This window comes from Lipotes vexillifer, unplaced genomic scaffold, assembly GCF_000442215.2.
Source record: "Lipotes vexillifer unplaced genomic scaffold, Lipotes_vexillifer_v1.1 scaffold810, whole genome shotgun sequence".
Taxonomy (NCBI): domain Eukaryota; kingdom Metazoa; phylum Chordata; class Mammalia; order Artiodactyla; family Lipotidae; genus Lipotes; species Lipotes vexillifer.
The window spans coordinates 1,071,587-1,087,994 of NW_006797357.1; the positions used below are offsets into that span (position 1 = coordinate 1,071,587).

The 16,408-nt window shown below is 39.2% G+C and overlaps 2 protein-coding genes across 2 annotated transcripts in view; one reads left to right on the plus strand and one right to left on the minus strand.

Annotated features, from left to right (window-relative positions):
• The first annotated feature begins 728 nt into the window (after positions 1-728).
• The window catches only part of CDC20B (cell division cycle 20B), a 65,587-nt gene continuing 49,907 nt past the window's right edge, over positions 729-16,408 (plus strand). The window contains exons 1-2 of the mRNA XM_007469279.1: positions 729-791; positions 1,073-1,135. Coding sequence (XP_007469341.1) covers positions 729-791; positions 1,073-1,135 — 126 coding nt within the window. The remainder of the gene's footprint in view (positions 792-1,072; positions 1,136-16,408) is intronic.
• Positions 8,249-12,949, minus strand: GPX8 (glutathione peroxidase 8 (putative)). The gene is made up of 3 exons (XM_007469278.1): positions 12,712-12,949; positions 11,881-12,142; positions 8,249-8,857 (listed from the first exon to the last, which is right to left on the minus strand). The coding sequence occupies exons 1-3, from the start codon at positions 12,913-12,915 to the stop codon at positions 8,694-8,696; spliced, it is 630 nt and encodes a 209-aa protein (XP_007469340.1). The 5' UTR covers positions 12,916-12,949; the 3' UTR covers positions 8,249-8,693.

Consider the following 16,408-nt stretch of genomic DNA (forward strand, 5'->3'; position numbering starts at 1 on the left):
CCCTCCGCTCCTGGCCCGGCAAAGGCCCGCCACCGCTCGCGGCAAAGCTTGGCGCTCCTGTGCGCGCCTTCGCGGACAAAGAGCTGGAGGCTGTGGGGCGCGGCCGCCGGCCGGGAAGGGGGGCCTGGCAGTGGGGGGGAGCGCGGCAGATGAGAGGCTGTGGGCAGGCTCAGGTCTCAGGAGCCTTGCAGACCATAGTAAGACCTGGGCTAAGGTGGTGGGACCCCCGCAGGTGGGTGCAGGGCGTCCGTTCAGTCAGGGTCAGCAAACATTCTGAGGCACCAACCGTGGGCCGTGTTCTGAGCTGGCAGCAGGGACGGGAACGCCTTCAGCTTTGTCCTGTCCCGCACAGTGGCTGTTTCAATCCCTCACCTCTGCCTTCAAGCTTTTGCCTGAGTCACCACCCATTGGGGGATTACTGTCTCCATCACAGAGACAGTAGTAGTAGCTGAGACTCCCTGGCTGCGTCTGCTGCCATCCCTCCCGCTGGAGTAGTGAGCGCTGCCGCCCCGCCGGCTTTTTAAACCGTACTCTGGGGAAAGCTCGCTAAGAGCGGTGGGAGGAGTGGGGAGAAATGGGAGGTTAGGGGTGAAATATGATCGTCCTGAGGGACAAGATTCCAGAGGTTTCATGATTAAGCGTCAAGACTGGCTTAGACCTGGGGGGCAAAACCAAAAGCGGTCGAGGAGAGGCTACTCTCCAGCCAGGTAGGGCAAACTCCTCCAGAGATGGAGTGGAAACTTGAGCGTACCGCCCGGAGGAGGGTCCGGACCGAAGAAGAGATCCTATGGGTGAGTAACGCCCTTTTGTTTCCTCGCCCCAACTCCCGAAAGGGACTTCTTGTCGAAGGCACCGTTTATAATACCTGTTTAGGACCAACAGGTAGTTCAAAACTCTAAATCCGGATTTTAATTTTGATTTGTGTAATTTAGTTATATTCTGGAGGTGCCTGTTTTCTTTCAAAGAAACGTGAATGTAGTTTGACTAAGTAAGGATCTAGAAACATTCCACGCCTAATATTATGATTTTCCTAAACAGTTTATATGCATATATGTTGTCTGTATTTTCAAAGGAGGAGGTCATGCGGGTGCTAGCCAAAGACATGAAACAGAAGAGAGGTCAAGATTCTCCCAAGGTGAGTGTCCAGTGCTTTACTCCAGTTCTCTGTCTTGACTATGACCTCGAACAAACTAATTCTTGCTAAAGATATTTGCTGGAAGTATGAATTGGTCTGAAAATATGAAAAATTAAAAAAAATCTCATACTATCACTAACTACAGTCTTTATGTTAAAGAGTATATATTAAAACATTTTTGTAAGAAACTGAAGATCTCTGACTGACAAATAATGGTAATCATTTTAATCTGAATGTTACGTTCTAGTTTTTGCCTCTACAGCAAAAGATGAAGCTCGGGTGTGTCAGGTAGGCAGTGCATCTTTAGCTGGCTGTTATAATTTCATTTTAACAGTTGCTAGTTGCACTCCCCTCTGTTGCGTTCATAAGCTTGCCCCTCAAAGAAACGGAAATGGTGCTATCTTGTGGTCAAGAGGAGAAGTGGCATAATCTACGGCCCTTAGGTTAGTAATTTAACAGTTGATCCCATGTAGTACTTTTTCACCTTGAAAGTCCGAACCCAAAGGCCTTTAGCGTCTCTTGTAATCAGTGTAAATCATTATCAGGATTCACCTTGCTTCTCTCTAGGCTAAATAGTTCACATTCCGTTAGTCTTTACTTATAGATTTTAGTTTCAAAACCATCACCAGTTTTATAGATTTTTTTCTAGACCTTCTTTAAATTTTTCTGTATTTAATTGGTGACCCAATAAATTGAACACATAACTTTCAGAATGCAATGACTAATAGCCTTTGTTAGCCAGAGAAAACAAATGACATTTGACTCCTAAAATTCCCTAAATACTTTTTTTTTTTTTTTTTTTTTTTTTTTTGCGATATGTGGGCCTCTCACTGTCGTGGCCTTTCCCGTTGCCGGACGCGCAAACTCAGCGCCCATGGCTCACGGGCCCAGCCGCTCCGCGGCACGCGGGATCCTCCCGGACCGGGGCACGAACCCGTATCCCATGCATCGGCAGGCGGACTCCCAACCACCGCGCCACCAGGGAGGCCCCCTAAATACTTTAATATTTATTTTTTCCAAACAAAGCTGAAGATTTGTCTTGCCTACCTTTTGTATCACCATGGCTCCTAGATATTTGACTACCTGATACAGACAACTGGTCTTTTCGTCAGTAAATAGAAGTAATGGGAAAAGCTACAGTTATGTATAACTTTGTTAATTCACTTGTACAGCAGTATCCGAGCCTTTAATTTGTAAAACCTAAGTGGAAGTATTTTGAAAGTTTTCTTTTTAAGTTTTTGAATAGATTAAAGAAAATATTGGTTTTATTTCTTACAGTATTTTTGGAGGAACAGGTTTGACCTGTAAGTTTTCTTTAATGTGACTATTAAGATGAAAGTTCTGCCACTGTTTCATGTTACAAATTTAGCCTCAGTGACTTTATGGGCCATGAAAAGCAGCGGTGACCTGAATCAGGTAGGCAGTGTATTGTTAGCTGGCTGCTTTGGGTCAATTCAGCAGCCACAACTACCCTGCCACTTGCTTCTGGATAAATTCTTCTTGTTAACGAAGTACACTGGTTACCTGTGTGTGATGGGGTGGCAGTGTATTGTTAGCTGGTTGAATATGTGAATGGCATCAGCTAACATGCAACTGCTATCTTATTGCATGTACAATGAACACCAGAGTATAATTAAATCTGTAAGTAATATGTGTGTATGTTTGTGTGTATGTGTACTTTTTGCCATGAACCGGGTCTCTCTTTACCATAATACTTATTACTACTTTTCAGTTATAATACAACAAACAGCTTTATAATGCTGAAGAAACTACTCCAATTAATTATTTTAAAAATTTCAGGTAATATTCTGGAATCTCTAATACTCGTAGACAGTATTAACGTATTTGTGAAATTATATATTTATTTTAAATATAAAATTTAGAATATAATGACAATTTGGAATGGAAAACCTAAAATGTTTCCTCAAATTTTCAACTTTCAACTAAGTCTTTAGAATTCTTTCTGGATCATTAGTTTCTTAATTTGACATTAGAGTAGGTCTCAGTTACCATGTGTGTATACAGCTAAAGGGAGAATTGAAGTAACTTTCCAGATGAGTCAGTCAACTAAAACATTTTCACTTGAATATCAAGAGAATTGGGGATTCGGGGGATTAGGGGATGGGGCTAAATTGTTTGGAAGATTTGCCTTGAGTCTTCATTTTCTGTAAAATCACAGACTCATACAGTGTTTGGAAGAGAGCATGATATTTAGTTTGTGAAGGGGGAGAACTGACCGCACAACATAATTTAAAATATTTTCTCATTCCCTTGGAGGCCATTTTGACTCATGGAGCCGTGTCAGGTGTGTGCTGGGTCCCAGACACACCGTGGTTGTATAAACATTTGCAGCAAGTTCATGGAACTGACTTTGGTGGTCTGGTCAATTATTTACACCCTAAATGAGAAGTGAGAAATGTATCACATTCTCTACTGCATTGGACTATAAGTTATGGGTAAAATTAAATTCTTACCTTATTTAAATGTAAACATTTCTAGAACCATGGGTTAAAGAGATACCTATAATTTGATTCTTATGCATATTGCTACTTTCAAATCTCATCCTCTTTTTGTTGTTGCCTAGTATCATTCCATTTTCAGCATCTTTGTGTTTAAGTATTCCTTTAATGTAAATATTGTTTTCATCTTGTTATTTATTTATTTTTTTGTTGTTTGTTTTTTGTTTTTTGCCGTACGCGGGCCTCGCACTGCTGTGGCCTCTCCCGTTGCGGAGCACAGGCTCCGGACGCGCAGGCTCGGCGGCCATGGCTCACGGGCCCAGCTGCTCCGCGGCCTGTGGGATCTTCCCGGACCGGGGCACCAACCTGTGTGCCCTGCATCAGCAGGCGGACTCCCAACCACTGCGCCACCAGGGAAGACCCTCATCTTGTTTTTTTTAAGGTTAAATTTCAACATGTTATTTTCTATAGAAAATCAGTGATCTGTTGATAAAAATAAAACCTACTAAATTTAGAAGACTTGTCCTCTGTATTTTACTTAAAAAATTTTTTTTAAAAGAGCAAGACATAAAATGCTAACATTTATACTCAATAAACAGAATACATAGTTCAGTTCCTATTATTGAGATGGTGAGAAAGAAAAGAAAGAATCGAGTGTAGTAAAGATAAACAAGGAGGTCAATGGGTAAGGAGGTGATTGAATGTTTAAATTCAAAAAGAAAACGTTTTCATAAGAGTGAGGAGGAAAGAGAGGGATCCACACTTGGGATGTCAGAGGAAGAGAAGACTGAAGTGGGTTGAAAAAAAGAGGAGGGAGGCAAAGCTGGTTGGAAGTATCTTCTCTGGGGGCAGCCACTGCTGTTCACTGGTGCTGGGGATGTAATTGCTTCCTGTCACACCCTCTGGAAAATGTCTGAGCTTCTCAGGGCTCTTTAATGGCTCTCCCCCACCAGCCTCTGCCCCCAAAAGAGAATGCTTCCCTCGGCAAGGTGTGGTCTTAACCGTTCAGAGGGAGGAGGGAACAAGAAGAGTGGGAAGAAGTGTGATGTGTTAGTTTCTTGGTGTAACAGTTATTAGGATTTTATTATTCCCTGGGGAACATGAAGTCAAGCTGAGGGATAAGTACAGAGCGTCCCCATATTAGCTGCGCCCAAACATGACATTTTTCTTTCAAAGGAACACGTTAGCAGGAATACACGTGATTTTGTACAGGGATCACCCAAGACCTTTCCACTTATATCAGGCAGTCTTGAAACAGTTAATATGTTTAAAGAAAATAAATGTAGAGAAATAGTTTTTGTTTTTCTTCTTAGACTTTGTCTATATATATATATATATATATTTTTTTTTTTTCTTATTTTTTACTGGAGTGTTTTCCTACTTGAAATTACCAGCAGGCAATCCAGTTACCTCATTAGATTATAGTGTGATTATACAGTTATAATGTTAGCAGCTTTTCATAATTCAGTATAACTGCATATACATCCACATTTATATATAACCTGTCAAAATAATATATTTGTAATAAAAATAAAGAGTATATGTGATATGTTTTTGCTTTAGGTTTTTCTCTGTGGAGATCCTTATTAACGTAAGTCTGATTTTAAAAATTTTGTTGTGCTGGAGCCAGCTTGTCCTGGTCTGTGAGAAATGATTGTTAAATTTTCAGAAATTTTACAAGCCAGTTATCAAACCATTTGTAGATTAAAATTGACCATGTGGGAGCATTCACATCACAGAAATTGCAAATACTGCAAATTGGGACTCCTCCTCCAGAGATTTGGTTGTTAAACATTTACCAGTCATCACTGTATATATGCTATATATACTATAGTTATTAAGAATTATGTATATTTACATATATACATGCTATAGGTATGCTATAATTAGTACGCAATTTCAAAAATGAGTACAATTTTTTGGGAATATTTCAGGCAAATTCATATTTATTCCACTCTCCCAACACTCTGTATTTTTACATCTGCCATAAGATGATGATCAGAAGTTAGTAGGAAGTACTCCTCTCCACTTCCCAAATAAAACAAACAAAAACAAACTTCGTCAATGAATTATTAACCACAGTTAAAAGCATTTGATTTTGTCCCTTTCCTTTGTCAGGAGGGCAACTGCTGAATACTCTTTTATGGGATGCCTACTATTTTTGTTATACTTTTCAGTTCAGGCAGCTCGTAGCAGTTTATGTCCCAGACTTTTTTTTTTTTTTGCGGTACGCGGGCCTCACACTGTTGTGGCCTCTCCCGTTGCGGAGCACAGACTCCAGACGCGCAGGCTCAGCGGCCATGGCTCACGGGCCCAGCCGCTCCGCGGCATGTGGGATCTTCCCGGACCGGGGCACGAACCCGTGTCCCCTGCATTGGCAGGTGGACTCTCAACCACTGTGCCACCAGGGAAGCCCTGTCCCAGACTTTTTGATGCTGAGATAGAGAAGGTATTGTGCTCATTTCAAGAAAAGTGCATTTTTTTTCTCTGTGTGTTTGCCTGACGGTATTCATATGAAACATTTGAGGTCTGGGTGGCAGCACATCAGCAAATGGCTCTCCTCTCTTTCATCACGCATAGCCTGGTTGTTACAGAACCCTGAATGGACACCTGTATGACACACTTTCAAATCCCTACCTACCTTCCCTGCATACTCATAGGGGCAAGAGGAGAGAATCAAGCCTAATCTAGCAGACATTATAGGTTGAATAAGGCAACCAAGTTTGGAGATATATAAGTGAAAAACCCACTTTTTATGGCTTTGGAGAGAACTAGTGATTTGGGGCAGGATGGACATCTCAACTGCATTCTCTGGGACAGTCCTGGTCGTCCCCCAGCTCATTACCCTCTGTCTGGCAGTGGGGTGTCTACGTAACCTCTGTGGTGCTGGCAGATACACTTCTGCTCACACCCTGATTGTGAGCACATAAACACCCCAGCCATCCTGGAGCACTGATTTGAATTCATGGAAGTGGTAAGCGGGGGTAAACAGCAAGAGTGCTCCAGAAGCAACACTTGGAGGGATTATCCTAAATAAAATTTTGCTTGGAGGCCCAGAATTCAAATTGCTAACAGGCTTTTTGGGGGCAAGCTTGCAAAAGACAGATAGACTAGTGAGGTGGCTTCCATTTCTTCAACAACAATCGAGGTTAGTACTGATTCCTGATCACTTGAAAGACCTTGGGAACTTGGAAGGGGCTTTTTGTTCACTTTGACCCCACCCCCAATTTATAGGTGAGGAAACTGAAAAGTAGTCGAGCTTGGCCCAAGGCTCTGCCGCTGGTGAGAAGTAGAAGCGGGCTTTGCTCACACCGTGACCACCATTCTTTTTTTTTATATCTTTTTTATTGTGGTAAAAGTCACATAATATACAACATACTATTTTAACCATATTGACTGCTATTCTTGAGATGCCTCTGCACATCCTCTTGACCTGAGGGGAACCACACCTCCGCCCCCATCAGAGAGCTTGCTAAATACATTCAGAGCTGGGGGTTGGACATATACGTTGAAATAGAAGGTATTCTGGGAAATACATTTGATTTTTTTAAGAACTTTAAACACTTTTGCAGAATTATTTACTGAGGTGGCACTACTGATTTCACCATAAAAAAAAAATCTTCACTTTCACTCATCAGGTCAGAATTGGAGAGCCAATTCAGTTATTTAGATTGGGTCTTCCTTCTTAGCCAAATTCTACATGACTTTTTTCACACTGTTTTTTGGCTCCAGTATTCCTGTTTAATTCCTTTATGAAATGAATATATATTCCATGGGGCAATAATTAACCTTCATCAACTTGGCAGGTTGCTTTTTTTCCAATAATTAGAAGGCTGACAAAATGTAAAGATCAGGACTTTGGGAGAAAAGGTATGTTGTGACTCTATCAAAAGGCTCAGTGGTTGGTGATGCTTCTAAGACTCATGTAGTTGCAATCACTCCCTTTTCTTCGTCAAGAGTTTTGACTGTTTGCAGTTGATTCTACAGCCATGAGAATGATGCAGCATTGAATTCTTTCCACATGGCTAATCTAGTCTGACTAGATTAGCAGCCAAAATTAACCTGTAAGGAACCTGTAAGGAATTAACCTGTAAGGAATTTATCAAAATTAACCTGAAGGGGTATCAAGCTGAATGATCATATACTCATGGCTTTTTTCTTACACTTGGGATTTTCACTCAAACATACAGACTGGGGCTTCCCTGGTGGCGCAGTGATTGGGAGTCCGCCTGCCGATGCAGGGGACGTGGGTTCGTGCCCCGGTCCAGGAGGATCCCACATGCCACGGAGCGGCTGGGCCCGTGAGCCATGGCCGCTGAGCCTGCGCATCTGGAGCCTGGGCTCTGCAACGGGAGAGGCCACAGTGGTGAGAGGCCCGCGTACCACAAAAAAAAAAGAAAAAAAAAAAAAAGAAAAAAAAATACAGACTGACTCAAGTGTTAATATTCTAATTATGGAATTTGAGTTGCTTCTAGAAAATAATAAATATTGAGAAAGATGAAGCCTTTTTCAAATGTTGTGATAATGTCATTTATAAGTGACTATTTGGCCAGGTGTAGTAAAACATACCATGAACCTGTACTTAAAAAAAAAAAACCCAAAAAACCCAAAATCCTGTACCTGAAACAAATAAAAATACATAAGGATTAGAATCTATATTTCACATTTTCAATGTTTATTTTGTTTTTTATTACACAAAAATAATCATTTATAATTAGTTACTCTGGAAATGTCACACAGTGTCTTGAATTCAAACAGTGGTCTAGTGTGTTGGCATTTCCATCAAGAACAATACTAGAAAATGTCAAGTCAGACAATAGGATATTGAAGCACATTGGTGACTGTATTCTGAATTATTTAGTGTGGTCAGATGAAGTATTTAATATATTTCATTGAGAGTCTTTGGCTACTCTTCATTTTTGCTTTAGGTAACATCTCTATCGTGGGGACATTCATTCCCAGTCACTGACAAGATAACATAAAAGGAAAGTCATCCTTCAGTGCCACATTTAATTGTCAGAGTATTTAAAATGGGATCAAACCCTCACGGAGACATTTCTGTATTCTGACTATTGCCTTAGAATGATTCAATGGCATTTTCATAGATCCTCTTTCTTTTTTATGATCATTTGTCTAATCAGAGCTGCTATCTCAGGCCTGATGATTTCAATGGGTTCCTCTGGCCTCCAAGATTTCACAACTTGACCTTCAGGGTTGACCAGATACTTCCAGAAATTCCATCTTGGTTCCTTGTTTGACGAATCTAAAATATCAGAATATATTTTCATGAGTAAATTCTTTGTCAAGATTTTCATTTTTGTTAGTATCTGCATAAATTACAACTTTAGAATCAAGTTCTAGGATTGTCATCATTTTAAAAACCAAACTAAACAAAAAGCAAAACACCCAAACAAAACAACTCAAAGTTTGTGTAACCAGATTTCTATATACTTGGTGACTTCACTGATGATTCTACTGACCTAGAATCAAGAAATGATATAAATTAGTTTATTTTAGATTTGTTGATCTCCACCACAAAAAATTTACCCTGTCACTAGCTGAAAAGTTTAAGTTTCTTAATATTTTTTTTAAGATAAAGTGATGTTCTAAATGTCTTTGGTAATAGGAATGTATGGATTACTTTTTGTAGTAAACATATATATGTTTTTAATATTGTTGCATATTATATAGTAAGGAATTCTAAATAACTGTACATATCCTTTGATACATCTTAATTTCAGTAAGAAATGTAGAAGATTTTTTCTATTTATATCATACAGGATTTGTGTGCATTATTATTGGATAACATGAGAAAAAATATAATTATTATGCTCCTAGTAATGTATACTCAGTGCTTTAAATGGATCCTCTCCTTTAATCTGTACAGCAACCCTGTAAACATTGGATATTATTATTATCCCCATTTTGCAGATGAAAAAAATGGAGGCCTGGACTCACAGTCACATGCTAATGAGTGGTAAAGCCTGGATTGATATCTAGACCTTCCTATTTGCAGAGCTCGTGCTGTTAAAATAGGGGACATGGCAAAGCAAACAGATTTTAGGAGGAAGATGACAAATTCATTTTTGTACACAAGGAGATTCAGGTTATGTGGGACACCCAATCAGAGGAGGCTTCAGAGCTTAAGAGCAAGAGCTCACCCAGGGAAAGGGGACAGAGTAAGGAGAGCCCATGTGGATGTGGCAGAATCCTGAGGATCAGTAGAGTTAAGTGTGGAGGAAAAGAGGAACCTGCAAGGGAGGAAGAGAAGGGGCCAGAGTAGAAGTCACAGGCAGCGAGACCCACCAGGCTCAGGAGAGTTATGGAGTGAGAGGCTAAACACAGTGATCTAAGAAGGAAGCAGAGACAGGGAAGTGGAGAAAACAAATGTTAACTATCCTTTCAAAAACATTGCTGATGAGGTAGGTAGAAGGAACACACTTCTAGAATTGAGGGATACTTTGCTTTATGCTGGGGAAAGAACAAATGCGGGAGCATAGGTTAAAAATAATGAATGAAAAGTAGCCTAATATTTACTCATACGTGTTTTATTTTGTGTACTGTGCCAAGCATTTACACTGGTTATTTCATTAATAGTGTTGCTGATTAGCTCAAACATCAGTGACTTGGTATGAACATCATATTATTAACTAAAGCCTTCTTAAAATCGCTTTGAAAAATAACCATTTTCTATGATGGAAAATTTGTTTTTGAAGATAATGCCCATTAGGGCAGGGCTCTCTCTAGTCAGTGTAACATCTTCGTGTGAATTAGAAAAAGATACCCTTCCAGGTGGGGACAGACCCTCGGCACATACCTTGCACTCGCCTGTGTTTCAGCCCCCGTTTGCCTCCTTACTCCTGTTTAGTGAACAACCTGTACACCTGTACAGAGCCATGTTGTTTGTGAGTGTGTGATCAGGTACTGTCCATTGTGGCCAGTTTTCAAAGATCTAATTTTCATTTGGCCGTCAACTCATAATCTTTGTCTCTGGAGCTTCATCTAACTTTAGTGAAACCTTAAATCACTGTTACGTTTTGATCACACAGGGTAAGTGGAGTTTCAGAAGCTTTTTTAGTGACAAAGGGGAAGAACCTAGGAGCTATTGTGCCCAAGTACTTGGCTGCTGTAATTGAGAGATGATTACAGGGCACATGCTCTGGCTTTTTTTTTTTCCTGTGCACCCTGGAAATAAAAGGAATGAAGACCTCACTCTAGTTGCTATTCGTGGTGTTAGGCATTATATTGACTTTCCGTAGAAACTGAATATAATATTTTTGGATGATTCTGATTTCATACTTAAATGAAATATTATAGAATATCATTAGCTGGTTTGTTTGATTGGAAGCTTGATTGCCTGGCTGAGGTCATGGTTTTAGCAAAACTCAAACTACCCACAGTGAAAATGACTGAGGCTGTCATCTATATAAGTTAGATGAGAGGACATTAGCTGAATGTCCTTTAGAATAGTGTCTGCCACAGTGTAAGCTGTATGTGAATAAGTACTTTACTTTTATTATTAACACACTTAATCCTCCAGGCAACCTTAGGGGGTAGATACTATTGATAATGTCATTTTACAAACTAGGAAACGGGCACAGAGAAATTATGTGCCTAATGCCACCCAGCAAAAGTAAAGGAGCAGGGGTTTCAACACAGACTGGGGCCAAAGTGTAGCTTTTAGTCACTATACTGCACCATGTTTACGCTGGAAAATCTTTAAATAGGTTTCTGTAGCTAGCTTAATTACAGAGATAGCCTAACACTACCGTCCTCCAAAAAAAATCAAGATACATTGTTTTGAATTTTACCAAAAACCACCTGGCAAACAGATATTATTCACTCTTGAGGATAATATCTTAGATAAGTAAGGCAACATAAAATTAACCACAAAGATAAGTTCAACTAGTAATGCTCAGCAATATTGATGTGGGACGTATAGCTTTAATACTGGGGAGGGATATTTGCCCACATGCTAGTTAAATGAGAATTGAACTATTTTGTGAAAATAGCCATGACCACACTTAAAGTAAATTCTTCAGGAAAATGATCATAAAAATAAAATACATTGGAGTAGGTTTATTTTGCCATCCAAGAAGTTAAAACATTGATTTCAGGGAAGTGTAACTTCTAGAAAGTCACAAAGGATGAGAATCTAGCTCTTTGATGGTTTTATAAAACTTTCCCACTAAAACATTTCAAATGAATGTATTGTCCCGGTATATTTGTTTTAAAAATGAAAAGCAATTACAAACATTAAATTGGTGAGGCAAGGTAGATATTTACCAACAAGAAATCTAAATGCAGGTTCTGCTTCAGGTCCTAGAATCTTAATCTTGTGGAAGATGGGGAATGTTACTCCGAAATTATTTCTTGCAAAAGATACTGCTTCCTTGCTTGGGCGGGGCTCCGATTCTCCAAACTGATTGCATGGAAAAGCCAAGACGCTGAAGTGGAATGGTCCAAACTCTTTGTGCAGTTCCTGCAGTGCTAAGTAATTTCTGTCTGTGAGTTGGCAGTCACTAGCCACGTTTACAACTAGTGCAACCTCCCGGAAAAAGAAAAAAATCCAACCGGAAAGTGAAGCAAATAAAAGATTAAAAAAAATATTTGCAAGTAGTTAAAATCCTAAACCATTCTGGAGGAATACACCCTTTGATAGATGGTTATCTCATATTTTTAGATATACCCAATTCTGCTGAAAATCATAACACGGATGCATGAGTTAAAACTCTGAAAAATCACGACCATTGAAAAAGCCCTATGTACTCAACTAGTTTTTTTTTTAAAAATAAAAGATAAAATATGATTATTGATAGAGTGCTTTTTAATGTTGTTAAAACATTATATGGAATACTCCATATTCACATTACTAACTCTAAGAATTTCCTAAGCAACTTAAAGTATTAATCCATCACTTAAAGCAAACAGTTAACATAATCAGTTATCAATTAGAAGTATATAAACTGAGAGCTCTGATGGCTAAAGTGATATCCCAATAACATTACTTTGAAGACTAAATTATATGACCGTTTAACAGTGAAAAATGGACTATTAAAAGAATAAGCAGAGAACACGGACAAACAACAGAAATAAAAATCAGAAGATGCAACTTACTTTGCCTTTAAACTTTTCCAGAGAAACCGTTCTTCCATTTGCATCTTTCACTTCAAATGTATAAAAGCTGTTGATTTTAGGTTTTAGGAATTTTAGTTGTAGAAGAAATAACATTACTGTACATAGAACCATAGACAGCAAAACTGCAAATAACTTTGCTTTGGGCCCTGAACATCTCAAAGGGTAGGCTGTGAGAGGCTCCATTTTGGATGATTCTAGAGGGAAGTCTCAGCAGGCTGGAATTCAAGGAGGAGCTGAAACTTGAAACCAGCCTAGTGTAACGGAAAGTCAGGAAGGACAGACTAGCTCCTCTCACTGCTGAGGAATAGAAAGACCTTTCTCAGATTGAGAATGGAGTGAAACTCCTGAATGAAGTAAAAAGCTCTAAAGAATATCAATGTATATATGATGTCAGTTGCAATTTTTGCTTGAAAAATCAGGACATTTTTTGGTAGCTCTTTAATATCGGCCCAACAAAGAAAATATTTCACCAGAAGATGGTGCCCTTGTAACTTGAAAGCTGTGAGGTGCTCCCAGCAATTGACTGGATGTAGGGAATTGGGTGTATAATACCCAGGAATAGTTCAGAGTGTCAATTAAATTGGTCTATTTGTATGACACATGATCTATAGGAATTTAATATTATATGTGTATATATAATGCATATGGCTTAAGCATACTATATGAGTTCAAGGAATTTAGAGTGGAAAGGGCAGTGAAATTTCTGAAAAGGCTACTCGTTATGACCTCATCTAGCTAAGGCAATGCCAGGTGAATATAGTAAAAATAAATAGATTAAAAGCAATGATGGCTCTTAAAAAAAACCCTACTCTACCATAAAGCAAGCAATAGTTCAGTGATTTTTCAAATTTTTGATTATGATGCATAGTAAGAAATGCACTTTACAATATAGCTCAGTACATAGACAGGTGTAACTGAGAAGTTTCATTAAATGATACTTCCCCTTTGAACTGCGTTGCACCCTGGTCTATTGCATTTTTAAAACAGCCTGGTTCTGAACCATGAAAATGATTTCAAGGTTCACCAATGGGCTGCAAACTGTAGATAGAAAAATATTGAACTGTATAATAAAGCAGGACTTTAATAATTAAATAAGATATTTCTACACTAAAGGCAAAAACACTCCATCCCCCATCCTACTTGGGTGCATCATCTAGTTGCTTATTATCTTCATTTTTTTCTGTGGCTGTCACTTTCTGCAGGAGGCCTAACTTTGTCAAAAACTTTAGGGGCAGATATGGAAAGGGAATTGAGGGCTGCATATCCTGAAATCCATGGTTCCTTTAGCCACCTTAGAAAATGCCCTGTTTAGGGCACACAGCAAGTTTTTTTTTTAACATCTTTATTGGAGTATAATTGCTTTACAATGATGCGTTAGTTTCTGCTTTATAACAAAGTGAATCAGCTATACATATACATATATCCCCATATCTCCTCCCTCCTGCATCTCCCTGCCACCCCCCCATCCCACCCCTCTAGGTGGTCACAAAGCACCAAGCTCATCTCCCTGTGCTATGAGGCTACTTCCCACTAGCTAACCATTTTACATTTGGTAGTGTATATATGTCCATGCCACTCTCTCACTTTTTCCCAGCTCACCCTTCCCCCTCCCCGTATCCTCAAGTCTGTTCTCCAGTAGGTCTGTGTCTTTATTCCTGCTTTACCCCTAGGTTCTTCATAACATTTTTTTTTCTTAAATTCCATAAATATGTGTTAGCATACGGCATTTGTCCTTCTCTTTCTGACTTACTTCACTCTGTGTGACAGACTCTAGGTCTATCCACCTCATTACAAATGCTCAATTTCGTTTCTTTTTATGGCTGAGTAATATTCCATTGTTTATATGTGCCACATCTTCTTTATCCATTCATCCGATGATGGGCACTTAGGTTGTTTCCATCTCCGGGCTATTGTAAATAGAGCTGCAATGAACATTTTGGTACATGACTCTTTTTGAATTTTGGTTTCCTCAGGGTATATGCCCAGTAGTGGGATTGCTGGGTCATATGGTAGTTCTATTTGTAGTTTTTTAAGGAACCTCCATACTGTTCTCCATAGTGGCTGAACCAATTCACATTCCCACCAGCAGTGCAAGAGTGTTCCCTTTTCTCCACACCCTCTCCAGCATTTATTGTTTCTAGATTTTTTGATGATGGCCATTCTGACTGGTGTGAGATGATATCTCATTGTAGTTTTGATTTGCATTTCTCTAATGATTAATGATGTTGAGCATTCTTTCATGTGTTTGTTGGCAGTCTGTATATCTTCTTTGGAGAAATGTCTATTTAGGTCTTCTGCCCATTTTTGGATTGGGTTGTTTATTTTTTTGTTATTGAGCTGCATGAGCTGCCTGTAAATTTTAGAGATTAATCCTTTGTCAGTTGATTCATTTGCAAATATTTTCTCCCATTCTGAGGGCTGTCTTTTGGTCTTGTTTATGGTTTCCTTTGCTGTGCAAAAGCTTTGAAGTTTCATTAGGTCCCATTTGTTTATTTTTGTTTTTATCTCCATTACTCTAGGAGATGGGTCAAGAAGGATCTTGCTGTGATTTATGTCATAGAGTGTTCTGCCTATGTTTTCCTCTAAGAGTTTGATAGTTTCTGGCCTTACATTTAGGTCTTTAATCCATTTTGAGCTTATTTTTGTGTATGGTGTTAGGGAGTGATCTAATCTCATACTTTTACATGTACCTGTCCAGTTTTCCCAGCACCACTTATTGAAGAGGCTGTCCTTTCTCCACTGTACATTCCTGCCACCTTTATCAAAGATAAGGTGACCATATGTGCATGGGTTTATCTCTGGGCTTTCTATCCTATTCCATTGATCTATCTTTCTGTTTTTGTGCCAGTACCATACTGTCTTGATTACTGTAGCTTTGTAGTATAGTCTGAAGTCAGGCAGCCTGATTCCTCCAGCTCCATTTTTTGTTCTCAAGATTGCTTTGGCTATTCGGGGTCTTTTGTGTTTCCATACAAATTGTGAAATTTTTTGTTCTAGGACACATAGCAGGTTTTGAATGAAGGTACTTTGTTCCACTAGGGCCTGACTGTTGGTGTTGTGGTAAGTTTCCAGAAAGTGCTAGAAAAGTGCACAGAATGATCTGAGAAGCTGTGAGAGTCCCCTCCCATCATCGTTAGGTATTTGGAACTTTAGAGGACATGCTAAGGAGGCTATCAGCCCTGCTCTGGTCCCTGCTTCTGGGGTATGTGTTTGGAGGTAGCTGAGCAAAGCTCACGGCTTAAGAACATAAACCTGTCAGAGAACATAAACCACTTCACTCCCACTCTTGGGACTTGATAAGAATGGATACAAAAGAAAACTATTCTCTTGTAAATATAATTTCTAGTAAAAACTAGAAATACAAATACTAATACAAAAATGTATTATATCACTTCTTAACTGTGATAACTTTACTTTGGTGCTCTCTAGCTGAGTTGTTGAAAGAGACAAAGTTCCTGTGTTTATATTACCTCCAAACACTGCTATGTAGCTTAAATTCTCTGCCCTTGCTCCTCCAAGTCAGGTTCTTGTCTGCAGCACTGCCATCCCCTGGGTGCTTGTTAGAAACACAGCCTTTCAGGCCCCATCCCAGCCTTTTTTGAATCAAAATCTGCATTTTTACAAGATCCCCTCATGACTCAAATGCACATTTTTTTTTTTTTTTTTTTTTTTTTTT

Bases quoted from the DNA above. Each gene is read 5' to 3' on its own strand.
- GPX8 (XM_007469278.1), bottom strand. From the start codon at position 12,915: ATGGAGCCTCTCACAGCCTACCCTTTGAGATGTTCAGGGCCCAAAGCA. The intron at 12,143-12,711 runs GTAAGTTGCATC...TTTTTCCGGGAG, and splicing joins TGGAAAAGTTTAAAGGCAAA to GTTGCACTAGTTGTAAACGT. The intron at 8,858-11,880 runs GTAAATATCTAC...CTGATATTTTAG, and splicing joins TGCATTTAGATTTCTTGTTG to ATTCGTCAAACAAGGAACCA.